Here is a 27,872-nt window from a genome sequence, read left to right as displayed (position 1 = left end):
TTGTAGTAATTTTAATTTTAATTTTAGGGAGCAATCATTTAGTTAATGTCCATTTCCTCTAGTGACTATAAGTTCTAGGAGGACAGCGTGAAAGTGAAAGTGTTAGTTGTTCAGTCGTATCCGACTCTTTGTGACCCCATGGACTGTAGCCCACCTCAGGTCCATGGAATTCTCCAGGCAAGAATACTGGAGTGGGTAGCCAGTCCCTTCTCCAGGGGATCTTCTTGACCCAGGAATTGAACCCGGGTCTCCTGCATTGTAGATGAATCCTTTTACTCTCTGAGCCACCAAGGAAGCCGGTACATGTCTATTTTTTTCTGCTGGGATATAATATATTTATAGACAAGCTGACTCATTTTCTGACTGACTAAATGAATGTGCCTGAAGATGGATGGAAATAAGTATGATAAAGAGACAAAGGAAGAGGTCATTTTTTGAAGTGAGTCCTAGAAGAGATTACAAAATGCTGCCTAGATTCTGGTTTGATGGATGATTGTGATTATCACCGATCAGCTTCAAATGTTCTTGGTGTTTGTTGTAGGAAAGAAATTGTCAGGTTTAATTGTTACCTCTTTGTTAATATTTTTTCAGTAAATTCTTACTTGATTGATCTGGTCCTAGGAAATAACACATTCTCTTTTGGCAGCCCAAGCATGAACCCCTCAGCATCTTCTGTGACCTCATGGGTGTGGACTTTGAGGAGCTGTGTCACTGGCTCTGCCATCGGAAGTTGGCCACTGCCACAGAGACGTACATCAAGCCCATCTCCAAGCTGCAGGCCACAAATGCCCGTGATGCACTGGCCAAGCACATCTATGCCAAGCTCTTTAACTGGATTGTAGATCATGTCAATCAGGCACTCCATTCTGCTGTCAAACAGCATTCTTTTATCGGTGTACTGGACATTTATGGGTGAGTGTATTTGGCTTAGTGGTCTGAGCCTTTCTTTCTAGACATTATCTAGTAACTCCAAGTAGGTATTTGACTATGTCTCCTACTGGTGAGCTAAAGGGAAAATAAGAAGAGAGTTTTTTAAAGTCTAGTTTCATCTGCTAGTTTGCCTTCTCTGGGTACCTTTCTTTAATGTTGAACCCTTTCCTATACATTTGTGCCTTTTGATGCCTAATTTTTCATCATCCAGTTCACTTTTCAAAAAAACCTTTGACATTTCTATTCCCTTCCCTTCTGTGTTTATGTAAACACAGAATTGTGAATCTGTGAATTGACAAGAGCAGTAGCTTTATTGTAATTCCGATTGTTCCCTACCTGGGGATGAATATGCCCTCAAAAACTCATACTATTGAATATATTCACATGCTGCACCTTGAAAAAAAAATCTCTGCCACTTTGCTGATGTCTATCTGCTGGGTACATATTTCGTGTTACTAACTTAGAAAGCCTTATCTTCACTGATGTGGAAAGTAAGTTTTGCAATGTTAGGGAATTTCCTATTTCTTTTTAATGTGCACATTTTGAATATTTTCTAAAAGCTATTTTTTCCTTTTTCTCCTCTTCCCATATTATTTTTGATTTTACAGATTTGAAACATTTGAGATAAATAGTTTTGAACAGTTTTGCATAAATTATGCAAATGAAAAACTACAGCAACAATTCAATATGGTAAGAATTTTCTTGCTTAAATAATATTCTGCCAAAAATTATTCTTTGAATTCCTGGTATGTGTTTAAACACTGGCTCCTGAAGTGAAGTTATGAATTTCAATTATTATCTATGGTTTAAAGCAGTTAAATTGCTAAGGAACTTATGATTAATGAATGATGCAACCTTGGAAAGATGTTTATGGTCCAGATTGGATTCAAGGTCATCTGCTGTCTGAGAACAGTAAAAATTTGGTCCAAATATATTGAGAGAAGGAAGCAGGAAGTGTGTTAGATAGTGACATAGGGGTGTGAAACTTTGACCCCAGGGATATCATTCAGTTGGTCATCCCAGAGGCTAATTATATGTGGAGTATTAGCAAGATATCAGGACAGTCTGATGATAAGACCATTGGATGGCATCATCGACTCAGTGCACATGAGTTTGAACAAACTCCAGGAGATAGTGAAGGACAGGGAATCCTGGCATGCTATTGTTGATGGGGTCACAAAGAATTGGACACGACTGAGCGACTGAACAGCAACAGGGCAAAAAAGTCAGGACATATTCTCTTTTCTACATATTTTTTATGTATTCTGTTTTACATATTCTCTTTTCAACAGTCTGAGACATTCACTGGGACAATGGCAGTGGAAGGATTTTGAGTGGCTTTTGCAAAGTAGTAATAGCAGATATGTTATCATGGTGTTGAGGGATTTGGAAGCACTTAAAAATGGTTGGGCTACAGGCTCTATGGTGGGATTGATGGTGACCTCTGGGAGGTCACCTTCCAGGACTGCTACTGCCAGTGCCCCGTCCCCAAGGCAAGCCACTGCCAACCCATGCCTCCACAGGAGACCGTCCAACACTAGCAGGCAAATCTAAGCTCAAGTGGATTCAGATTCAACTTAAAACATGTTCCTCAGAATGTCAAATTTCTCAGGATGTTAACAGATATTCCACAAGATGAAGTTATCTTGTTAAAAAAAAAGAAAGAAATGCTGCAAACCCTCTACATCTCTATGTAGGGATTTTAAAAGCACATTAGCTGAGGGGAAGGAAAAAAAAACACAGAGAAATCAAGCAGGAAATATATTTAAACTGGCTAAGCAAAAAAAGGAGAAGGCAATGGCACCCCACTCCAGTACTCTTGCCTGGAAAATCCCATGGACGCAGGAGCCTGGTAGGCTGCAGTCCATGGGGTCACTAAGAGTCAGACGTGACTGAGCGACTTCACTTTCACTTTTCATTTTCATGCATTGGAGAAGGAAATGGCAGCCCACTCCAGTGTTCTTGCCTGGAGAATCCCAGGGACGGGGGAGCCTGGTGGGCTGCTGTCTGTGGGGTCGCACAGAGTCAGACATGACTGAAGTGACTTAGCAGCAGCAGCAGCAAGCAAAAAAAAAAAAAAATTAAAAAGATTGGAATACACTCTGCATTGATTTTCTAGGGGACCTTGGGAAAGTTAATTGACCTTGCTGGGCCTTAGTCACCTCATCTGTATAATGGGGATGGTAATAGTTTGCATGTAGTTATATGGATTAAAGAATTGGAATATGTAAAGTGCTCACCACATGCTAAGTACAAGTTTTAAGTGCAAGATTAGGCATGATTATTATTGATAAAATAGAATGTTTAAAATGAATCACCTATTGGAATTAGAATATGAAAAAGAATAGAACTGAAGGATGGATAAGAGCCCTATTATCCTCATTATACGAAGAGAGAGGTTGAGTGGTATACCCTACAATTGATGAATGAAAAATGGAAATTTAAAGATATTATTTTAAGTTACAAAAATAATAAAAACAAAAAGATCTAAAAATTGTAATATCAGAAGGATAGAGGAAGAATAGTAGAGAGTGATATATATGAATTTGGCCTCATCTGTCTCATCAGGAAATCGACAGTTTTAAATGAATAAATAAAATAATAGCTGATAAGCATATACATATTCCCTGGTGGCTCACCTGGTAAAGAACCCACCTGCCAATGCAGGAGACACAGGTGATGTGGGTTTGATCCCTGGGTCAAGAAGATCCCTTGTGGGAGGGCATGGCAACCCACTCCAGTATCCTTGCAGGAAAAATCCCATGGACAGAGTAGCCTGGCAGTCTACGGTCCATGGAGTTGCATAGAGTCGGACATGACTGAAGCAATTGAGCACACAACAACAAGCATATTGTTAGGGCTTCCCTGGTGGCTCAGCAGTAAACAATATGCCTGCAATACAGAGACACAAGTTCAATCCTTGGGTCAGGAAGATCTCCTAGAGAAGGAAATGGCAACCCTCTCCAGTATTCTTGCTTGGGAAATTCCGTGGACAGAGGAGCCTGGCAGGCTACATTCCATGGGGTCACAAAAGATTCCTACACAGCTTAGTGATTAAACAATAACAACAACAACAAAGCATATTGTTCAGAGATAAATACCAGAATAGCTGAGGGAGTTAAAAATGGTTGTTTCCAAGGAATGAGACTGGGATTGAGTTGAGACAGAATAAGGGATCGTTGCTTGTCATCATAAAACCTCTAGACTATTTGATCTTTGTAAAATATTGCATAAAATATTGTACTTTGATAAAAATCTGGACCCTCTTTTTGGCAAATTAAGCTACTTAGTATAGTGAAATAATGCAGAAGTGATCTTAAAATTTTAAGCTGTTTTCATAAGAATGTGACTGGTATATTTTGTGTTTCTGCATAAGGAACATTAATAAAAATCTGTCAGACACTAAGTGGAATATTATTTTTTCTCAAGGTTTTCTTGAGTTTCTCAATACTTTAATCAACAGCAGAGCCTTCTGCTCTTTCCCAGTATATTTTGGCACAAGGTGACTGGAAGTATTAAGGAACTAACGCCAGCCTCATTAGGGACTGGCTGATTTGTTTTATTTCTCGAGGACCTTGTGTCTCTGCATGTGTGTTTCTGACCCTTTTGTTTCCCTTTCCCTCTTTCTGTCTCTGTCCATCCGTTTCTTCTCTCTCTTTCCTCATACATACACACACACACACACACACACTCTCTCTCTCTCTCTCTCTCTGCACAAGAGAGAGAGGCTTCCCCCTTTCTCTCTTATTTCTCTTCCTTCTCTCTTCCCTCCTTCTTATTATCAGATGGCATATATTCTCCTTCAGATGGTATATATTTTGTCTAGGTTTTTGCTTCCTCACTTACCTCACACTTCCTGTGAAGAAGCAGTGGTTGAGGTGCTTTGTCTTCTTAACTTGCTTAACTCCCATTCATCTTGACTTCTTGCAGCATCAGCTTGCACTGTTAATTGTATGTTTCCCAGTCCTTATATCTGAGAAAAGAGAATGTGATTAACCCAGTTCATTTGTTCATCAGAGATCTCTGGCCCTTGACTAGCTGTGTCTTGGAGCATGGGGTCTTACAGTAAAGAACTTGGTGCTCAGGCTGCTCCCACAGCAGGGGCTGTGGGGTGGGCAGTGGGCAGGAGAAACATGGTGACTGGCAGGTTTAGTGCTTGGAGTCATTACCTTACCGAGTAAGCATCTCTTGCCATATTGAACCTCATGCCCTTAATTTTGCAATTAAGAGTGGAAAATTTTTGAGGTCCCATGGATTTTGCCAAACTAAACATAGAGACTGTTTCTATTGTCAATGTGAAGACCACACTGCATATAGATTAATGAATTAAAGGAAGATAGGACTCATTTGTGAAGAATTATTGCTACCATCAGCCAGGGCATCTTGCTGACACATGGTGCCCCATTTGCCTTCACATTAATCAAAAGAACAGAAGAAATTTGCTTTCTAATTAGCATTACATAAATATTCATATGTGTGACAAGTTTGGGTGTTTTTTTTTTTTAAAGCTTTCACACCTGGTTAGACTATGAATGCTGCAAATGAGCCAAGAACAGCATTATAATAAGTATAGAATAAAGTGGGAAAGTTCCAGGTGTGTGAGGAGAATAAAGTATCAGAAATCTTGGTAACCCTTAGGTTTCATGGGGGTTTGGGTTCTAAGAAATATGTGTTGTCTGGTAATAGCCACCGAGGGATAATCTTCCCAGAAAAGCTGCAGGACATGTGAGAGAACCAGTGTGACAAAGGAGACAAGAAAGGAAAGCAGAACCCTGCAGGAAGAAGTGAGTAAAGGTCATTAGCACCTATAGAAACTAGAATTTGTGGGTTGGCTCCGTTGGCTGGTCAGCTCAATGCAGTGCTTCTGTTGCCCTTCCTTCCTAGACCAACCTAACTACCTTTCACTGCAGACCTCAGGTCACACAGCCCTTCCTCAAGGAAGCCTTCTCTTGCTACTGTGTTCCAAATTAGTTAGGAACTCCTGAGCTCATAGCTGGCCATTATTTTTCTCTGGAACATTATTACAGTTTGTAATTCTGTTTCTTGTGATTGATTTCTGTCTGTTTTCCCCACTAGTCTTCAAAGTCTCTTAGGGCTGTCTGTGTCTATTTTGCTAATGGTGTGTAGTGACTGGGACATGGTAGACAGTCAATACATATTTGTGCTTAAGTGAGTGGATGGAGATGAGAAGCAGTGGCTGAAGCATTTAGCAGAAATAGTAATGTGTTTGTAGTGGTTGCAGCTGCTGGCAGAATTGGATGTAGAAGCCAGAAAAGTGAGCCATAGATTCCCTGGCTGTGGAGGATAATCAAGGCAGACACAAAAAACCAACTGTTATCTAATTCTGAGGCACATGAACTTCAACACCATGGTCCCTTAAAAGAATTACTTTGTCATGCTGTAAGCATCACCCAGAATGTTTCAGTAGTCTGGAGGGCATCCTCTCTGCAGGTTGTTCAAGGCCAGCTAAGGCATTTCTATGCCCATATGGTTAGCAACACTGTGCGATAATTTAAGGGGCCAAAAAGTACATAGTGTGGTTTTGGATATATACATATCAAAAAATCAAAAGCTGCCACATTTATCAGCTATTTAAATATTCACATACCTAGATTTTCTTGTTTGCCAAAACTCCTAGGTAGCTGAGGTTTTTCCATGTGTGGTTTCTATTTGCTTTCTTATACTGTTCTCTGCCTGTAAATCACGTTTCTCCAGGATTGCTGCTAGAAGCCACTGACTGTCTCAACTTTTGTTTTATGCATGTTATTGACTAACATTTATGACAGTGATGTAGTAATGCCAGTTTTTTTCTTTTTCATTTCAGCACGTTTTCAAATTAGAACAAGAAGAATATATGAAAGAACAAATTCCATGGACACTCATAGATTTTTATGATAATCAGCCTTGCATTAATCTTATAGAATCTAAACTGGGCATTCTAGATTTGCTGGATGAGGAATGCAAGGTAAGTATGATTTTCTGATGTGTTTAATACATCAGAATTGTGCGTTGAGGTAAAATGGGTAAGTAGGTTTAAGCAGGGACTCACTAGTATACGTGAAGTGCCACAGTGGCAACGAGTGGGGTTACCCTAACTGGCATTCTGAAGGATCACTAGCTCCAAAGCGTTCAAAATATGGTTGAGACTAGGAGAATCTCCCCTCCCTTTTCAGCTGATTCTAAGTTATGTGAAAAACTGGCATTAGATACAGCAACTACCAATTTTAGCCACCTTTGTCATTGATATGCTTATATTTGGTACTTTTGTTCAATGGTATGATATAGTTCAGGAAATGTAAGAAATTTTACAAAAGGTATTTTGAATAATAGTTCTAAATATCTATAATTTTAAACTTGACTAGTTGTTCTTTATTACTTATATATATGGTAGGTAAAGAGTTTTAGTTTTAATATTTGAAGATGCAGCATGTGGAAAAAATATTGGATCCCTGGCTTCACTGATGAGTGATTCTAGACAAACAACCTATCCTTTCCCTTCATTGTTCTTTAGTTTATATGTCATAAGTTACAAGTTCATATGCACTGATCTTCCTAAGCATCTAGATTTCCTACAACATTAAGAATGCAAAGACAAATACTGTATGTTTTCACTTATATGTAAAATCTAAAAAAATAAAACGGACAAATGAATGTAACAAAACAAAAAGAGCCTCCTGGATACTAGAGAACAAACTAGTGGTTACCATTGTGGAGATGTTGGTGAGAAGGGCAAGATAGGTGAAGGCAGGATTAAGAGGAACAAACTACTAGCTATAAAATAAACAAGATACAAGGATGTAATGTACAGCACAGGGAATATAGTCAGAGTTTTATAGTAACTTCACATGGAGTACAGTCTATAGAAATACTGAATCACTATGTTGTACTGAAACTAATATAATACTGCACATCAACTATACCTTCAATAAACAAAAAGAATACATGTAAAGGTGCTCAGTTTCACTTGAAATTAAATAAAACATAAATCAAAACAAAAATAGGACACAGCTTTTTACCTATCAAGTGAGTTTAAATTTGATAATACCAAATTAGTATTTATTGCATATATACTCTTGATGAAGGACAAAAGTTAGTAGAACATATTTTTGAGGAATATTTATCAAGATTTTAAATACACATACCTTTTGAACCAGAAGTAGAAATGCTGAGAGTTTACCCTATGAATATACTTACAAAAGAATCCAAAGTTTTTGTTTAAAAGGAGCCATTGTGGCAGTTTTCATAATAACAAAAAATCAGTAACAACCTAGTAGGCATAAATACAAGAATACTATTACTAAGAAGAAGAAGGAAAAATACAAGGATGGCTAAGTTGAGGATCCCTCTTGGCAAATGTCACATTGCACATGAAAATATGTGGGTTATTTTTAAATATCTTTTGATACTGATTTCTAACATAATTCCACAGTGATAAGAGAACAGACTCCGTTTAATTTCAATACCTTTAGACCTTGAAATTTTTGCAACTTCTTTTATACCCCTGGATATGTCCCAGTGTCTCCTTGCTTACAGTCTATGGGAACTTGGATAGAATTTGTATCCTACTGTTGTATAAAAATTGTATAAATCTTAATTATGTTGAATTGGTTCACAGAGCTTTTCAGATCTAGTAGATCTTCTACTTCTCTGTATATTCATTCTATTAATTTTTGAAGATTTTATATTGAAACTCCAACTAAAAATCTTAATTTATCTACTTAAAAAAATACTTGTAATATATAGTGGAACTATATGTAACCTTGTTCTATATTTTTCAAATCTCCTATAAATGTGTTATCATACTTCCTTAATTTAAAAAAATAAAAATCTTTAAAAATGTAAGGAGTTTATAGAATGATACTATTTGTATCCATGCCTTTAAAGACAGATAAACCAGTTGGTGGAAATAGTGAGAGGAGACTATTCTCTGTTTTATACCTTTCTGAATTATATAAATAATCTACTATATGCAAATGTTATCTTTATTTAACAAATTGTTTGAAATATATGATAATCATGGTATGTCATCTTTCATTTGTGAGGCTTTCATTGCTATAAAAGTATATTGAGTATTTATTTGATGTCCAGGCAGATTGAGTTACTCAAAGCTTGGGCTGAGTCACCCATGGGCAGGTCTCAGTCATTGCTTTTCGTTCCCAGGTGGCGCTAGTGGTAAAGAATCTGCCTGCCAATGCAAGAGACCCAAGAATCTTAAGTTTGATCCCTGGGTCAGAAAGACCCCCTGGAGTAGGAAATGGCAACCCACTTTAGTATTCTCACCTGAAAAATTACACACACACACCAATCATTGATTTGGGACCTCTCAGAGAGAAACGTGAAAGGAATGAGTTCCTGAATTGGATGTTAAAGTTGTTAGGCAAAGTCAAAACACGACATTTTGGGTGATGCATCAGAAGAATCCCATAACAATATTCACCTTGTTTTCTTACTCTTTTTTTCTCCTGAATGTAGATGCCTAAAGGTACAGATGACACTTGGGCTCAAAAATTGTACAACACACATTTGAACAAATGTGCACTATTTGAGAAGCCCCGCCTATCAAACAAAGCTTTCATCATCCAGCATTTTGCTGACAAAGTAAGGAAGCTTTATTATCTCTTTTCTATTTGAATACTTAAGTTCAAAGAGGAAAAAAATCAATAGTTGATAGATAGCAGTTTTTTCTTTGCTGAGCTTTCATTCTTTAGCTCATTTTAGGAAAAGTAAGCTTAATTGTTGGCTTATTGGTTTAACCTAAATGGAATTATATTATGAAATAAGTGTATCTATAATTCTGAAATCCAGGAAACTCTGAAATACACAAGTATTTTCATAATTCATTTAGTGGCTAAACCTGATCTTTGACCTGAAGTAACATGAGGTTATTTATAGTCTTTATTTATCCCAGTTAGGTGGATATTTATATATTTCAGTGTAGAAATATTAATATGTTTGATTACAGATTGCTGCTTCAGATCAACTTAAAGATTCTGGATAGTGACCCCAGAGGTTTCAGAAAAGAAATTGTGGACGATTGTGGCCCTCTGAGATTGATTGAGTGGGTCCCTGCTAATAAGGCATGCAGACCTGCTGCTTCAGAGGTTCTAGAGTCTACTCAGAACATCTGGAGCTGTGACACTAGTTTATATTTCAAGGAGGTTGTGGGGTAGGCATCTGGTAAGCTTCCCATGGTCCCTGTCAGGAACTGAGGGTTTTCAGAATCTGTCCTACGTCTAGCTGGAGATCTTTGGATGGCTTCAGGGCCATCTAAGGGCTTTGTAGTACAGGCTGGGGACCCTTGAGTGGTAGATAGCTGAAGTCTTTTAGGAACAGGGAGAGTCCAGTCTCATGTAGTCCTCTTACCAGCTCATACGGTATTTACCCAGCCTCCACCTCTGTCCGTGATCATCACTTCAGCTTTCTGCCAGATAGCTGTTTGTTCCTTCTGATCCTCTCTCTCTCTTCAGTCTCTTCTTCCCCAAAGGAGACTTTCCCCTATGGAAAGGTGAACCAGGTTTGGAAGAGATACAGTGGTTGGCCTTGGGGGGCTTATGAAGCTGTTATGAAGAAGAACAGCTTCTTATGAAGCTACGCATGAATTGGGATCATCTTTTAGATCACATTTAATCACCACTGCCATTGTTCTGTAGGAAAAGCAGTATTTGAGAGTTTTACTCTAGAGTTAACATGCTTCTTACCAAGAATGATACTAGTTTCTTAGAATAAAACTAATAACACTTCACTGAGAGCCCATCATATGGCCTGGGCCTAATACTTATTTTTGTTGTTGATGATAAATTGTATCTATTCAAAGCTTTTATTAACTAAGGAGACTTTCCAATGTGTTTTCAGGTGGAATACCAGTGTGAAGGCTTTCTGGAAAAGAATAAAGACACCGTTTTTGAAGAACAAATTAAAGTTCTTAAATCAAGCAAGGTAACCTTGTATAGGCTTTCTCCAATTAGGATATATTCATTAAAATGTTCATGACTTAAGCATTAGCTTTTTAACGTATTATAATTTTTCTAACAGAATCAGCCCTGCTGTCGATTTAATTTATCAAATAGATGTGTCATGTAGCATTTTAAATGCCTTACAAATGTTAATTCATCTAATCCTATGATGAGGTGATATTATCACTGCTCCCATTTTACAGAGGAGAGAACTGAGGCACAGAAACTTTGTAGCTAGTCATTTTCCAAGCCAAATTAAAACTCAGGCTGTTGAGCTGACAGTCTGCATTTTTAACCACGATGCAATGGTATTTTATGTGAAATTATTGCCTCACAGCAGTTCCAGGCTCTCTTGTGCCTTTGTGAGATACCGTGAGAGAAAATTGATGGTTTTTGGGGTTTGCTATGTCATTTTGAAGGGATGCACCAGAAACATGGCCTTAAGCACTCCATCCAGGTAAAAACTGACCTCTGGATCACTGAGTGCAATTTCAGATGTGGTCCGAAGCACTTTGAAATTATTCTTCTTAGGCTTAGATACCAGAAACACTGTATTCTAGTAGGAAAACAATATTCCAGATTGTAACAAACTGTGATGTGTATCTGAGGTTGATTATGAGGTCGATCCCAACCTCCACCCTCTGACTCTCATCAGGAAAGCGTTGGGAGGGGAGCACAGCTCACGTCCATCCTACAGGGAGCAAACCAGGAAGTTAGTTACTTGGTTACTTAGTTTAACAGAGTAGATATTCAAGTATTCAATGAAAGATTAAAAATATTCATGTGAATTCTTGCAGATTTCTGACCAGCAGGTTCTGTTTTTTTCTAAGAAAGTCCTTTAACTTCAATGGAATGTTATATGAACATTTTGATTCTTGTTTTTGGAATAAAAACTTTTACTTTCAATAGAAAGATCATATAAGGACCAAATTATAGTTTTAACCCTCAGAAAATGATGAGTCTATAGTCTTAAGTACCTGTAGGAAAAGTCAGTTTTTCACTTATCCTTGTAAGCCCTGAATATTAATGCTTTATAACTCATAGGAATGATGTGTAAGAGAAAATACTCTCACAGTGCCAATCATTGATGTTGTTTAGTTTTTGTTGTTGTTCAAAAACAGTCAGGTCCAACTCTTCACAACCCCATGGACTGCAGCACACCAGGCCTCCCTGGCCTTCACTATGTCCTGGAGTTTGCTCAAACTCATGTCTGTTGAGTTGATGATGACATCCAACCATCTCATCCTCTGTCACCCCCTCTCCTCCTGCCCTCAATCTTTTCCAGCATCAGAGTCTTTTCCAACAAGTCTGCTCTTTGCATCAGGTAGTCAGAGTATCTGAGCTTTAGCTTCAGTGTCAGTTCTTCCAATGAATATTCAGGGTTGATTTTCTTTGGGATTGACTGGTTTGATCTCCTTGCAGTCCAAGAGACTCTCAGGAGCCTTCTCCAGCTCCATGGTTCAAAAGCATCAATTCTTTGGTGCTCAGCCTTCTTTATGGTCCAGCTCTCATATCCGTACATGACTACAGGAAAAACCATAACTTTGACTATACAGATCTTTGTTGGCAAAGTGAAAAACCATGGAATTCTAATGGTACTACTCTAAATAACTTAGCTTACACAGAGCATTCATCAATTCTTATTCCCCAGGCATCCATAATCTTTTGTGACTTTATTCTGAACTTTTCTGATTGGCTAGTGAATCCTTAATTTCCAGAAAGTAGCTCTGCACTCTGAGGAATCATTTGGAGTGACTTCCAGTCTCCATGGGGTTTCCCAGGTGGCACTAGTGGTAAAGAACCCTCCAGCCAATGCAGGAGACATAAGAGACATGGGTTCGATCCCTGGGTTGGGAAGATCCCCTGGAGAAGGGCATCTTCTCAGTGTTCTTGCCTAGAGAACTGGATAGAGAAACCTGGTGGGCTGTAGTCCATAGGGTTGCAAAGAGTTGGACACAACTGAAGCGACTTAGCGCAGCACAGTCAGTCTCTACAGCACTGTTGCAGTTGGGATAGAGGTGGTGTGAGATGTACATCCACTGCTCCCAGTCAGCAGAAAAAACCCAACCCAAGGGCATGAACTTTATGTTTTACTTTTTCTGTATCTGATAAGAAGTAAGTGTAACCTACTGTCGATTTGTACTCTTGGAAGTACTAACTTGAGACGATCAATATTTGTGTTATGTGCTTTATATTTGTGGTCATATGGTGTGGGGTTCTGTTTGTGGGTGTATGTGTTTTGTCTTCTTTTTTTTCCTGTAATTTTGCAGCTTCTGGCCAAAATTGTCAACTTAACAGAAGGTGTCTTTTTTTTTTTTTAATATAAATTTATTTATTTTAATTGAGCTAGAACAAATAATTCCAAGAAGGTGTCTTAATTTATATTTTCCCACCATAAAAATATCTTCTGTTGCCACATCAGGTATCAAGAAACACATAAATTGGGACTTGACTAAATACTATTAAATTGCAACTGTACCAAATACCATGAAAAAGAATTGTAACCTCTGCTCTCAGTGTTGCTAATTGATGAGGGGAAGCACAGTTCATCTACTGAGTTTATGCTGCAAATCTCTCATCTGTAAAATAGAATCATGGTAGTATCTTCTTTCAAGTGTTGTTATGAAGATTAAATAGGTTGTATTAAGCTTTCAGAGCAGTGCTTCATGTATAAAAAGCTTAGTGAACAATGGTGCTGCTACTGAGACGATTTCCCACATCTTCATGAAGCAGTTACTTGGATGCTTCTGTCTTTTTTAATACTGCTTCATAGACATATAAGTTCAGCCTTAAATTATTCAGATTCCTGTCTTAAGTATAGACAGATCAAAGAAACAAGATGGAATGTCCAGGCATATCTACCTGCTTATATATCCAACTGTCTGTTTCTCTGCCTTTCTCTCTTCAAATAAAGTTGGAATCCTCAGTCAATAGGGTGAGGAGTGCTGAGACTGTATAAACTGGTTGGTTTGAGATCCATGAGGAAGGCCAGTGTGGCTGGAGTGAGTAGATGGTGGTAGGTGAGTAGAATGTGTAGGATGGGTAGAGAGAGGCCACTTTTTGGAGGCAAGTATGGTAAAGAGTTGGAGAAGGAAATGGCAACCCACTCCAATATGCTTGCCTGGAGAACCCCACGGAGCCTGTGGTGTGCTACAGTTCATGGGATCGCAAAGAGTTGGGCACAACTTAGCAACTGAACAACAACAACAATGGTAAAGAGTATGGATTTTATTCCTGTTGCTTTGGAAAGTTTGGACAGTTTTCATATGGGGGATGGTATGCTATTGTGTGGAGATATGGGGGAAGCTGGAAATGGGGAGTAATAATCCTTGGGAGAGAGAGTGGATTAAGATACTGAAGTTATAGCAGTGGAAATAGCTTATCATTTCTTTGTGGGGAGAGTTGACAGGTCTTGTTGATGGTTTGAGTATGGAGAGTGAGAAAAGGGGAGAAATTGAAGATTATTTCTGTGTTTTGGGCCTCAATGCTGGATGAATAATGAGGCCACTTACTGAGGTGAAGACATAAAAGATCAGGCTTTGAGAGAATGAGTCAAAAGAGTTATGTCTTGGACTCATGGAGATGGAAAACAGACTTTCGGTTGCCCAGGGGGAATGGGTTGGGGGAGGGGTGGGGTAGGAGGTTGGAGTTAGCAGATAGAAGCTATTATATATAGAGTGGATTAGCAACAAGGTCCTACCCTTGCAGCACAGGGAACTGTATTCAATATCCTATGATAAACCATAATGGGAGAGAATATGAAAAAAGAACAACATGTATCTATGTATAACTGAGTCACTTTGCTTTTAGTGGAAATTAGCATGACATTGTGGATCAGCTATGCTTCAATTAAAATAAAAGTTCTGTCTTGGACATGTTTTGCCTGAGATGGCACTTAAGTAGTCAAGTGGACATATCATATAGGAAGTTGGAAATGTACGTCAGCAGGTCAGAAGGAAAGTCAGAGTAGGTCATATAAATTCATAGTGTTTAGAGCAAGATGGCACTAGAGCAAGATAGTACTGGATAAGATTGCTTAGGGAGAACAAGTAGGTAAAAATAGTAGAGAATAAGGCTTTCAACTCTGGAGACTGGCCTGAGGAAGAACCAGGAAAAAAGTCTGAGAAAAATGGCCATGAGGAGGCAGGAATGCTGCCTAAAGAAGAAATCATAGAGTAGTTTCTAATATGACAATATAAAATGTACTTATTAGAAATGGAAACTCAATGTAGAGAATTTTAAATTCATAATTTGTGTAAAGAGGACACAAAACTTATGCATATACATGTGTGTGTGTATATTCTGAACTCTAAACATTGAGCAGTTTTCTGGTAGATATTGTAGATATTTGTTAAATTGTAGCACCAGTGGTGAATATGATATTTCAAACCAGCTCTATTACATTGTACACAAAAGAGACAAAACAAATTTAGGTAGGGAGTGCTAATGTAGAGCTAGCAATTTACTTGTGAATGATAGAACAGTATGGGTAGATTCCAGAGTACTTGGCCTATTATCAAGTAACTTAACATCTTAACTCCATGCTGAGTTTTCAGATCAAATCTATTAGGAACTCTTATTTTTCCCCTTTGTAATACAATATAATGGTAAAACATTCCCCCCTCCCCTACTTTGTAGCCAACCAAGCTATATGAACTCTGTAAATCAAAGGATACATTCATTTGTGTAGCAAACAGCCATTATTGGTATGTCATGTATAACAATTTGTTATATACATCATGAATTATATCCTAAATTATCCTTATAGTTAATATACACATTGTAGCAAACAAAATTAACTGATTTTGTTGTGTAATGAAAGAATTCTCTTAAGAAAATTATTTCTTCTGGAGATACTCTGAGATTATTAGATAAATAATTGGTTATTGCAATTATACTTTGACTTATAAGAAGGATTTATTTTATGTCTATGGAATGTATCACTATTGTAAAGATATGTACATATATCAAAACATTCTTGTTGATTAGTTTGAAGTCTCTTTTGTTCCATAAATTTTTTTTCCAACCACTTTAACTTATACTCTCCATCCATTTATTAACTATCAGATCTTTTAATAGTCTTTCTTTTCGCTATCCTGATAGAACACAAAATTGATTACAGGAATTATGCAGTTAAGTTATAAATCCTTTGAAAACAAATGCAAAGCTTTACTCTTTTTCCTATAATCCAAACTACTTTCTAAAAATTATTAATTCATGATTTTTTTAAAATCTTATATTGTAGAACTAGTTCTTGACACCCTTCCCAATTGTAATGCTTTTAGCTGGTGCTCACCATTTGAATTGGTGTGTAGATAAACGAAGCACGAAGATGGAACATTTTGTGGAACTGAGGTGATAAGATAGGACTTTCAGTTAGTCTTTTGCTCATAAAATAGTTATCATTTAAAACCAGTAAAATGTTTAGAGGGCATTTCCCATGGATTAAGATTTCAGATCTCAGAGGAGCAGTTTTGATTTCGTTTTCCCCCAAAAAGGTTGTAGAATTATTGCATTTTCCACTTATATTTCTGTAGCACTTATGTCCCTTCTGCTCATATTTTTGACTCCTACCACAGATATTGATTATTTCTGGAATGTGACTCTGAAAGGAGTTACTTAAGGAAGGGAATCACTATGGATTGCAAATCATCCTAATGTTTCTGTAAAGATTTCCATTTGAGTTTGAGTTTAGAGTGTGATTTCCTTTTACTGTTTCTGACTCAGTTTAAGATGCTACCAGAATTATTTCAAGACGATGAGAAGGTCATCAGCCCAACCTCAGCCACCTCTTCAGGGCGCACGCCTCTCACCCGCACCCTTTCAAAGCCCACCAAAGGCAGACCAGGCCAGACGGCCAAAGAGCACAAGAAAACAGTGGGGCACCAGGTGAGTTCAGGGAGCCGCCGCTGCGGTGCTGCTTCCCTCTGGCTCAACTGGAGCCTCGGGTCTTCTTTTGTCAGCCTCCCAGGTGGGGTCCTCAGGTGACAAGAGGCTGGAGTGCTCACTCTGAGAATGTGGAACTCTGTCCATTCATTCCTCCATACTTCTCCTCTCATATCATAGACCCGTGGCTGCAGAAGCTTTGCCCAAAATCATTTTTTCTACATTTTAATTCTTCTAGTGCTTATCTTCCCTCACAAACCACTGCTGCCTTTGTTTTGGTCTCTGGCTGTTTCCTCTCTAGAGTTGTACAACTCCTTCAGCCCAGGAACCCCGCCCCCTCATTTCTGATGTCTTGTGCACCCGGGGTCGGGGGAAACATGGCACACAAGCTTTGTGCCCGAATAAGGGCTCAGCCTTGGGCAGGAGACTGAGTGCCAGTCAGTTTGTTTGCCGGAGGAGACAAGAAGCAGGGCCCGACACGGGCCCACAGCCCTCAGTATCATCCCGTGTCCCGAAAGGTAACCCCAGCCTGGCTGTACTCTCAGATTCTCCCCCTCATTTCCTATCCTTTTTTGAAGTCATCTGCTACTTTTTTCAGTATTGTACAGCAAAATTCCCACTATACATGATTAAATGACCTTAATATCCTTAAAGCAAGGTTGTATTTTTAGTCAAAGTTTTGAGTGTACACCAGAAAGCCACAGAAATTTATATTAAAAGTGTGGGGGGGCGGAATGTGTGTGGAAGAGTGAACTCTAATATAATAATAATGATGATGTGTCCAAATAGGTTCATCAGCTGTAACAAATATACCACTGTGGTGGGGAAAGTTGATGATGGGGAGGCCACGCCTGTGCCAGGGCAGAGGGTATGTGGGAAGTTACTGTGTCTTCTGTCTGACTTTGCTGTAAGCCTTAAACCACTCTAAGAAAATAAAGTCTATTTTAAAGGGTCTGGGGGAGAGGGAAAATTAAGAATGTCACAGAGTAAGCATGTGAATGCTAGGGTTTAAGGAAATTTGAACCGAAATCCCTAGCAGCTCTACTACCTGGGGCTGGTCAGGCTCACAGGCGGCCAAGTCATCTCCACTAGCGCCATTAGAAGAAAAGTTTAGGTTGTTTTATGTCATCTTTGACTCTGACAAACCTTGATGCACCTTTCTGCTCTTTTTTATGCAGTTCCGAAACTCCCTCCACCTGCTTATGGAGACCCTGAATGCCACTACCCCTCACTATGTGCGCTGTATCAAGCCTAACGACTTCAAGTTCCCATTCACGTAAGTATTTCTCAACTGCTGAATTTAAAAGAATCCATATCTCGTAAGGATTGTCAAACCGGCAGCTGGGAAAAAAATACGTGAGTAAATCTTCATGTCTTGTAGAAGGAATAGTTAATAGAATTTTTTTCAGTTTTTGTTCCCTTTTAAGAGTTTGAGAACAGGGACTTCCCTGGTGGTCCAGTGGCCAAGACTCCATGCTCCCACTTGTTGGGGCCTGGATTCAGTTCTTGGTCAGGGAACTAAGATCCACAGGCCATGCAGTGTAGACCACCCCCCCAACCCCGAAAAAAGTGAGAACAAATTAGCAGCTGGCCTTATGACAATTTTAAACATTTGAGGTCAACCACACATTTCTAGTTCTACTTTCTATTTTGAATTTACTTCAGTTTAAGACCTTTTTGGTTAATTTGGGCTTCAGTTAAAACCAGAGCTGGGTGAGATAAGGTTGCTTTAGCAAAGGCTCACAGTCATCCCTGCTGCTTTTCAACTGTTGAAAGCATCAGAGGAGTCTGCTTTTTACCATGCATCTTGTCCTCCATCAATATCATACATGAGAGGAAGTTTTTTCCAAAACAGAAATATTTCTCTAATTTTGAAGGTAATTCATGCACATTGTAAAAACAATTTTCAGGAAATATAAAACAGTATAAAAGTAAATGAAAAAGCATTTCATTATACCTAGAGAGGTAATAAGTATTAATTGACATAGATCTTTATCAGTCCTTCCCTGCTCTGTGTGTGTTTCTGTGAAAGAGAGAGAGACACATTAATAAGAGAGAAGGAATCATGCTGTAACTGCTGTTTTACTTCACTTTCAACTTAATAAATTGTGAGTGTTTTCCATGTTTATAAATACAAATCGTTATCACCACTTTAAGGCTACGTCATACCCCATTATAGAGACATACCATCATTTATTTAAGTTATTCCCTGTTGATGGCCATTTGGGTTATTCCTTGGCTATGATAAACATCTTTTCCCAAACATTTCTGTATATTTGCCTGCCTGAATATCTCCTTAGACTACTGTATTTCTAGAACAGGAATTTGTGGGTCAAAGATAAGGCACCCTTCCCAAACACTGTAATAACTCCCACTCTGCACCTTGTGCATGCTCCTGAACTATGCTCCTGCCACTCCTGCCCGCTGGAGATTCTGCCTTAGACTGCAGGGCATTTCTCAAAGACTCTTGTATTCTTCTCATTCCCAAGAAGCCTTTCTTGAGGAGGTGAGAAGCAGGAAGAAGCTTTCATGCCCTGGGCAACTCTTCTGGACAGCCCCAGGGCCCATTACCTTGAGTCAACCAACCCCATCTCCCATCACCAACAAAATACTGAGAAGACGGCACCACAGAAACCTCAGATAGGTCATTCAGGGCACAACTGGGGAGTAAGGGGAGTGATCATCCTGTAAGAAGCAGGCCTTGCTACTTCCTCTTTTAGTGTCAATTTAACATTAAGGTGCTGTTTATCTAGAGTGAACTGCAGCTAAGATATAAAATACTTTTTAACTGACATGGAAACTTAATGATTAGTATGTATACACTGAGTTAAATAGCTTTTAGAACACTAGTAATTAACAACAACAACAACAAAAAACTGAATGGGGCATGTTTAATTTGTTCTTCTTGTTAAAGAAATCTTCAGAGCTGGCCAGTCTTTATTCTCGGGTAGCTCTGTATGGTGAACTAAAGAATTATGAGACCAACTAGTCGGGCCAAGGCGTGTAATGAGCACTGCACAGTACAGAGGAGCTTGGGCTTTTTAAATATGCTCAGTGGTATTTCTTATGAGTTTTTGGTGTATGTTCTTACTGCTAGTAATCTTCCCCACTCTCAAAATGGAGTTTTCAATTTTGAATCAGTACTCCAACATTTGAATTTTTTTTTTCTAATTTATTCATTTGGCTCTTTACAAAAGATTTCAGTCTCTGGATTGAGGACAGTAGTTTGTGGCTAGAGCCAGACTTTTTTGTGTACTAATGATTTCCACCTTTACTCATAGGTTTGATGAGAAGAGGGCAGTGCAGCAGCTGAGAGCATGCGGTGTCCTGGAAACCATTCGGATCAGCGCAGCAGGTTTCCCCTCTCGGTGGGCCTGGCAGCTTTCAAATACAAGGGATCCTCATGGGGGAGGTTCCTGCTCCCTTAGATAAGCTGACATGAGTCTCTTTTCATAGGTGGACTTACCAAGAATTTTTCAGCCGCTATCGGGTCCTAATGAAGCAAAAAGATGTGCTAAGTGACAGAAAGCAAACATGCAAGAATGTTTTAGAGAAACTGATAGTGGTAAGAAAGATTTTCACTCATCTGTATCTGAACAGATGTTTGCCAAAGGCCTTGTGATTATAACCTGTACAAGTCCTAGGGGTGTCCAAATAGCACTAATTCAATGAATTCAGGAGTGGGAGCGGGGAGAGGTACACTGTCTTGGAGTTCGAGGTTCCCTGTCTCTACGATGGAAAGACTAGTGAGGACAACAGCCCAGTATCAAGAAACAGGATGGTGAGGCCTGAGCCTAGACTTCAAATGCATTCTTTTTAGAACTGGATCATTTTCAATAAAAATTTACTGAGTACTTACTTACGAAAGACACCAGGCCAAATGCTGTGTGATTAAGAAAAAATAAGTCTTATCCTCAGGTAACATAGTATGTCTTCGAAATCAATGCATTTTAAAGACAAGTATAATATACCTTAGTGTCTATGAAATGCTGAATGAATAAGAGAAGAAATCAGAGGAAGACAAAGCCACTTCTGCTGTGGGGAGGGGACATGTATTTTGAGTCAGGCCCTGAAAGGTGGGTAAGACTGTAAACCTGGAAGGAGACTATCCTAGTAGGGAGCAAAGAACGTGGAAGCAGGAAAGCATAGTTTTCTCAAAAAAACAATACAGTAGGATTTTTGTTTTTGCAGTAAAAAATTGGTGCCTGGGAAGTAAGGAATTCGTTAGGAAATCGGGGTTGATGTTTGAAGGATCTTGCCTACCAAGCTAAGGCATTTGCAGACCTTAGAATGCATCAGAGTCACCTACAAGACTTGTTACACTACAGATTGCCAGGCCCCACCTCCAGAATTTCTGATTTGGTCGTCTGGGATGCGCCCAATAATTTGCATTTCTATCAAGTTCCCAGTGATGCTGATGCTGGTTTGAGGACTACACTTGGATAGCCACTGATGTATGCTGTGGAGAATTTAAGATTCATGAAATGTTTTTTAAAGAATATTATATTTTCACTTATTTGACATTAGGTTGGATGGATTAACTCACTTTGAAGTAATTAGTAATAATTACTAGCTATTAATTAGATGTAATATCTCTTCTCTGGTAATAATTTTTTTTTTTTTCTTGAAATAGCTTAGGCCACTTTCCTGGTGATGTGTAAAAGAATTGGGTCCATTTTGAATTTGGCCCAAGTCCTTTCTAGGGAATGAAGAGCAGAAAGTAGGGACAGTCATCCCACACCAGCTTCCTCCCCTAGACCTCTCCCGGCTGAACTTTGGGACCACAAGGCAGAGGAGGGCAGGCTTGGGGAGCAGGGAGAGGGGAGCTGAGATGAGATGGGGCTGGGAAAGGGAACCACTTACTAGCTTTTGCAGCTAGCTTCCTTTGTAAGATTTATTGATTTAAACTGAAGTAGTTTTAGATGTATGTGATTTCCTATTTTCTCTTTTCATGTACAAGATAGGAAATATTTGCTTACAGTGAAAAGTTATTTTCTCTGTTTTCACTTTGAATTTTACATCACAATATTGATTGTTACAAATAAACTCTCCTCTTTCAATGTGAGATGTTTAATAAATCACATGATTTTGAATAGTTGGATCAGAATGTAATAGACCAAAAATAGTATGCCTATCTATCTGTGTTTACTGCTCAACTTTGCTTATAATCAGAAGTCAGTGAGCATTATAAATGATTATATTTTTGAAATTTGTAGACAGACTTACTATTGATAAAACCAAGAGATAACTGTTGAGAAACTTAACTCTTAACATGAATATGCAGCATTTTTAATCTTTTTGTTTCTATTTTGTATGTATTACTTCCTGCCTTTTTCTTCACACTGGTGTTTTTGTCCCTTCAGCTTTCTCATGGAACTTACAGCCCGATGTAATCCTTACAGCCCGGGTCAGTCAGAGGGAGTGTCAGCATCTCCATTTCCTTGAGATATTTAAAATACAAACAAGCAAATAGTAGCTGCCTATAACCCACAACCAAGTTTTGGGCTTCAGATAATAATTCCAGGTAGACTAATTCTGGAAAATAACTCTTAAACTGCAGTTTTCCTTAAAGTCCCTTCTATTCGCTCAACTTGCCTAGGATCAAAAAGCTGGCTCCATTAGATACTTGTGATGTAGCCCAAGATTTAGCTAATAGTTTCATCCCTTTACTGATACTGCTTTTAGACTTTTTTTTTTTTTTCTCTTTAAAATTCACTTATTTGGTCATTATTTCTACTTCTGAGTATACAGTTTCTTCCAAATACAGGACAAGGACAAATACCAGTTTGGGAAGACAAAGATCTTTTTCCGGGCTGGTCAAGTGGCCTACCTAGAAAAATTGAGGGCAGACAAGCTGAGGGCTGCCTGCATCAGGATCCAGAAGACGATCCGAGGGTGGCTGCTGCGGAAGAAGTACCTGCGCATGCGCAAGGCTGCCATCACTGTGCAGAGATATGTGCGAGGCCACCAGGCCCGATGGTATGTGTCCTGGTGGCGTGTACACGCTTGCTCAGGGGCAGCCAAGATTGGAGAGTGCATCTGACTTATTGTCTAAGCTAGGACAGTTTGGGGTGGGTGGTCACCCTACCACTCAAGGCAGTTCAGTTCAGTCGCTGAGTCGTGTCCAACTCTTTGCAATCCCAGGAACCGCAGCACACCAGGCCTCCCTGTCCATCACCAACTCCCAGAGTTTACCCAAACTCATGTCCATTGAGTCGGTGATGCCATCCAACCATCTCATCCTCTATCATCCCCTTCTCCTCCTGCCTTCAATCTTTCCCAGCATCAGGGTCTTTTCAAATGAGTCAGCTCTTCGCATCAGGTGGCCAAAGTATTGAAGTTTCAACTTCAACATCAGTCCTTCCAATGGACACTCAGGACTGATCTCCTTTAGGATAGACTGGTTTAATCTCCTTGCAGTCCAAGGGACTCTCAAGAGGCTTCTCCAACACCACAGTTCAAAAGCATCAATTCTTTGGTGCTCAGCTTTCTTTATAGTCCAACTCTCACATCCACTCAAGGCAACACCTTACCTTTTCTTAGTTCCAAGGAATTAACTCATAAGACAGTTAAATAGAATATAATTTCACTCACCTTTAGGAATCAGATTGAACCTCAAAAAAAATTACAAATTACTGTCTACTCATGTCCTCAGTATTTATTTTTTATACATTTATGTTGGGCTTCCCTGGTGGCTCAGCTGGTAAAGAATCTGCCTGCAGTGTGGGAGACCTGGGTTCAATCCCTGGGTTGGGAAATCCCCTGGAGAAGGGAAGGGCTACCCACTCCAATATTCTGGCCTGGAGAATTCCATGGACTGTATAGTCCATTGGGTTGCAAAGAGTCAGACACTAAGCGACTTTCACTTTCACTTTTAATGGACTTGAAGAAATCATCTGTAAATCAGGACAATCATGAATATAACCTGTTAAAAATGCTTCCATTGAGGTGTTTTTAGGAGCAATAAGCTGAGAACTGTAGAAAAGAATTAACTTACATGTGATTACATATTAGGATAATTTTAATTTAGAGCTATCAGAAGACATGAATTAATGATAAAAAAAAAACTTATGCCCAAGTAAATAGATTGAGAAAAAACATCATGTGTTCACAATGGATAGAGCTCAGGAAGCTGGTGATAAGTAGGTATGGTATTACTGTGTAGACTGGTCTGCTATGTAAAGGGTACATAGCCTGGGGTAATAAGCACAGTCCTAAAAGGAATAAACCTTTATGAACTTTAACTTCTTTATTGTAAAATCGAGTGATATGGGACAGCCCACATTTTAGGGTTAGGTAAGGTTCATTTGAGATAACAGATGGACAGGTATTCGGGGATCATAAACTAACTACAAATATAAGAAATATAAATGTTGATTTAACATGTATGTTATTAGAATAATCAATGGAAGTACTACTTATTATGGCAAGACATTGGTGCTTTCATCCTCTACAAAATGTGTTCCTGGGTTTTTCTGACTACTGACAACTCGCCACTCTTTCTCTACCAGCTATGCTAAGTTCCTGCGCAGAACCAAGGCAGCCACTATCATTCAGAAGTACTGGCGCATGTATGTAGCTCGCCGGAGATACAAGATCACGCGAACTGCCACAATTGTCCTTCAGTCTTATTTGCGAGGCTACTTGGCCAGAAATAGGTATCACAAGGTGAGGCATTGTTTTCAACTTTTTTATTCATCCCATTAATGTTAATCAAGTTCCACATCTGTACAAAGTGCCACAGGCCCTCCTATGGATGTAGGACTTGTATGGAAACAAGGAAGATCCCCTGGAGAAGGGATAGGCTACCCACTCCGATATTCTTGGGCTTCCCTTGTGGCTCACCTGGTAAAGAATTCACCTGCAATGTGGGAGACCTGGGTTCGATCCCTGGTTTGGGAAGATCCCCTGGAGAAGGGAAAGGCTACCTACTCCAGTATCCTGGCCTGGATATTTCCATGTGGTTGCAAAGAGTCAGACATGACTGAACAACTTTCACTTTCCCTTTCAACCAACAATTGAAATATATTTTAAAATATTAAATAATAAGTACATATTTATTCATTTATTAACATGACTTGGAAAAAGAAAGCTTACCTTTTTATTCCCTTTGCATATGTAATTTGGGGGGGAAAAGTGACATTTTTGTTTCCTGTGGCTGCTGTAATACATTACCACCAATGGTAGCTAGAAACAAGAGAAATTTCTCATTGAACTTTCTCACAGTTCTAGAGGCAAGAACTGTGAAAACAAGATGTCAGCAGAGCTACACTCCCTCCAGAAGCTATGGGGGGAGGACCCTTTCCTTGCCTCTTCTAATGCTGGAGGCCACCACTATTCCTTATACTTTTGTGCCCATATCACTCCAAGCCCTGCCTCCATCTTCATTCACATCATCTTCTCTCTGTGTCTAACTTTACTTCCTTTTGTCTGTCTCTTGTGAGAACACTTGTGATGGATTTGGGTCCCGCCTAGATAATCCAGGATAATCTCTCCATCTCAAGATCCTTAACTTAATTATACCTTCAAAGACCCTTTCCCCAAATAAGGTAACATTTACAGATTCATGGAGGAATCTAGGGGTCTTTATTCAGCTAATTATGGTGAGCTTTGAATAGCTAAAGTATATAACAGATGAACAGAAGATTAAGAATGAAACAAATTTGGAAGAATTTACCATGGTAAAGTGAAATCAAATGTAATATCAATGTAGTTAAAGTTGTATTAACTGGAGTATGATCCTATAGAAATATTTGACAAGTAAGCTTTATGTCTAGCACTAATCATTATGACTAGAGATAGTGGATCACCAGATTAGTCTTACCTAATCATCACTTCTAACAATATATGGTCTGGTCGATGAACATTTTTTCTCTCTTTTATTTCAGCAAGGTTTTGAGTCTGTTCTTTAGGTTCATCCACCTTATTAGAACTGACTGAAATGTGTTCCTTTTCATGGCTGAGTAGTATTCCATTGTATATATGTACCACAGCTTCTTTATCCATTCATCTGTTGATCGACATGTAGGTTGCTTCCATGTTCTAGCTATTGTAAATAGTGCTGCAATGAACATTGGGGTACATGTGTCTTTTTCAACTTTGGTTTCCTTAGGGTATATGCCTAGTAGTGGGATTGAAGGATCATATGGTGGTTTTATTCCTAGTTTTTTAAGGAATTTCCATACCATCTTCCATAGTGGTTGTATCAGTTTACATTCCCACCAAAAGTGCAAGAGGGTTCCCTTTTCTCTACACCCTCTCCAGCACCCTCTCCAGCATTTATTGTTTGTAGACTTTTTGATGATGACCATTCTAACCTGTGTGAGATGATATCTCATTTTAGTTTTGATTTGCATTTCTCTAATAATGAGCAATATTGAATGTCTTTTCATGTGTTTTTTAGCCATCTGTGTCTTCTTTGGAGAAATGTCTGTTTAGATCTTTTCCCTACTTTTTGATTGGGTTGTTTGTTTTTCTGGTATTGACTTGTATGAGCTGCTTGTATATTTTTTAAATTAATCCTTTGTTAGTTGTCATTTCCTATTTTTTTTTTTTTTTCCATTCTGAGGGTTTTCTTTTCTTCTTGCTTATAGTTTCCTTTGCTGTGCAAAAAGCCTTTACATTTAATTAGGTCCTGCTTGTTTATTTTGTTTTTATTTCTATTACTCTAGGAGGTAGGTCATAAAGAATCTTGCTGTGATTTGTCCTGGAGTGTTCTGCCTATGTTTTCCTCTAAGAGTCTTATAGTCTCTGGTCTTAAATTTAAGTCTTTAATCCCTTTTGATTTTATCTTGGTGGGTGGTGTTAGGAAGTTTTCTAATTTCATTCTTTCACTCATAGCTGTCCAGTTTTCCCAGCACCACTTATTGAACATGCTGTCTTTGCCCCATTGTATATTCTTGCCTCCTTTGTTAAAAATAAGGTACCCATAGATGTGTGGGTTTATCTCTGGGCTTTCTATCTTGTTCCATTGGTCTATATTTCTGTTTTTGTGCCAGTACCATACTGTCTTGATGACTGTAGCTTTGTAGTTTAGTCTAGAGACTGTTCTTTAGAACATATTCCTAATAAGCCAGAAATACCCTGATGCTGGAAAGATTGAAGGCCGGAGGAGAAGGGGGTGACAGAGGATGAGATGGTTGGATGGCATCATGGACTCAATGGACATAAGTTTGAGTAAACTCCAGGAGTTGGTGATGGACAGGGAGGCCTGGTGTGCTGCAGTCCACGGGGTCACAAAGAGTCAGACACGACTGAGCGACTGAACTGAACTGAAAAGTCTAGATCTTAGAGCCCTTTGGGCATCGTTAGAAGGAGAGTCAGTTGAGTGATATAGGACATTTCTCTAATCATAGGCAGTATGTGGGCTTGCCCTGGACCCTATACATGTATGTATTTTACTTTCTTAATTTAAATTAATTTTAGACAACAAAGAAACATGGAAAGCTAATGAGGCTTGAATGAACATATTTAAATAGCTGTGCTTTGAAGAAAATTTGAAGACAGTTTCTCCAGGTCTTTCTGCCCATGCTTGCTTTATGGTTAGGTGTTCTTTCTTTTCAAGCATGAGCTTTCAAGGGAAGGTAAAGCCTTATTAAACTTGACCTATTAGATACGCCAAACTGGTTACTCCCCTGTTTTCCTCAGTACTCTCTTTGGGAACATCTGAACTGGGGTTTGAGGCTATTGGTTAGCAGTAGAAGTCTCTAGCCAGCTCAGCTCCCACTGTGACTGGACCTAGTGAGGGTACCAGCTTAGAGACTAGTTTATGTGTAGGCCAGTGGGACCCCCTTAGTGATCCTTCTAGCTGTGATTCCAATCTCAGCCTCCCCTTCTCCAGCTTTGAGAGGTCTTAAAGTGAAAGCAAGTGTTATTTAATGCCTCTGACTCACCAATGGAAATGAGATTGAGAATGGAAGCTCTAATTATATACCATTTCCATTTGACTGAAATTACAGAAATGGACCAATGTTTGAAGTTACATGGGAGAAGGAAATTGAATAGGAAAATTGGCATTAATAGCTTTGCCACTGTGTGCTGCTTGAGTTTTTTTTAAATTCTGAAAGCCTTCAGTTTGCCATCACTGAGTTTTACCCAGTTTGT

General features: G+C 39.0%; 1 protein-coding gene across 4 annotated transcripts in view; it reads left to right on the top strand.

Annotated features, from left to right (window-relative positions):
• The window catches only part of MYO5A (myosin VA), a 205,890-nt gene that overhangs the window by 113,816 nt on the left and 64,202 nt on the right, over positions 1–27,872 (top strand). For all 4 annotated transcript variants that reach the window (XM_086320975.1, XM_086320974.1, XM_086320973.1 and 1 more), the window contains exons 10-20: positions 647–912; positions 1,539–1,620; positions 6,755–6,895; positions 9,403–9,528; positions 10,783–10,866; positions 16,611–16,772; positions 17,948–18,045; positions 20,051–20,137; positions 20,226–20,334; positions 22,537–22,748; positions 24,281–24,437. In XM_086320975.1, coding sequence (XP_086177101.1) covers positions 647–912; positions 1,539–1,620; positions 6,755–6,895; positions 9,403–9,528; positions 10,783–10,866; positions 16,611–16,772; positions 17,948–18,045; positions 20,051–20,137; positions 20,226–20,334; positions 22,537–22,748; positions 24,281–24,437 — 1,524 coding nt within the window. The remainder of the gene's footprint in view (positions 1–646; positions 913–1,538; positions 1,621–6,754; positions 6,896–9,402; positions 9,529–10,782; positions 10,867–16,610; positions 16,773–17,947; positions 18,046–20,050; positions 20,138–20,225; positions 20,335–22,536; positions 22,749–24,280; positions 24,438–27,872) is intronic.

Source organism: Bos grunniens, chromosome 10 (genome assembly GCF_055505025.1).
Source record: "Bos grunniens cultivar Pamir isolate PY7600 chromosome 10, Bosgru_T2T1.0, whole genome shotgun sequence".
NCBI lineage: Eukaryota > Metazoa > Chordata > Mammalia > Artiodactyla > Bovidae > Bos > Bos grunniens.
This window is presented reverse-complemented; position numbering and strand designations above follow the sequence as displayed.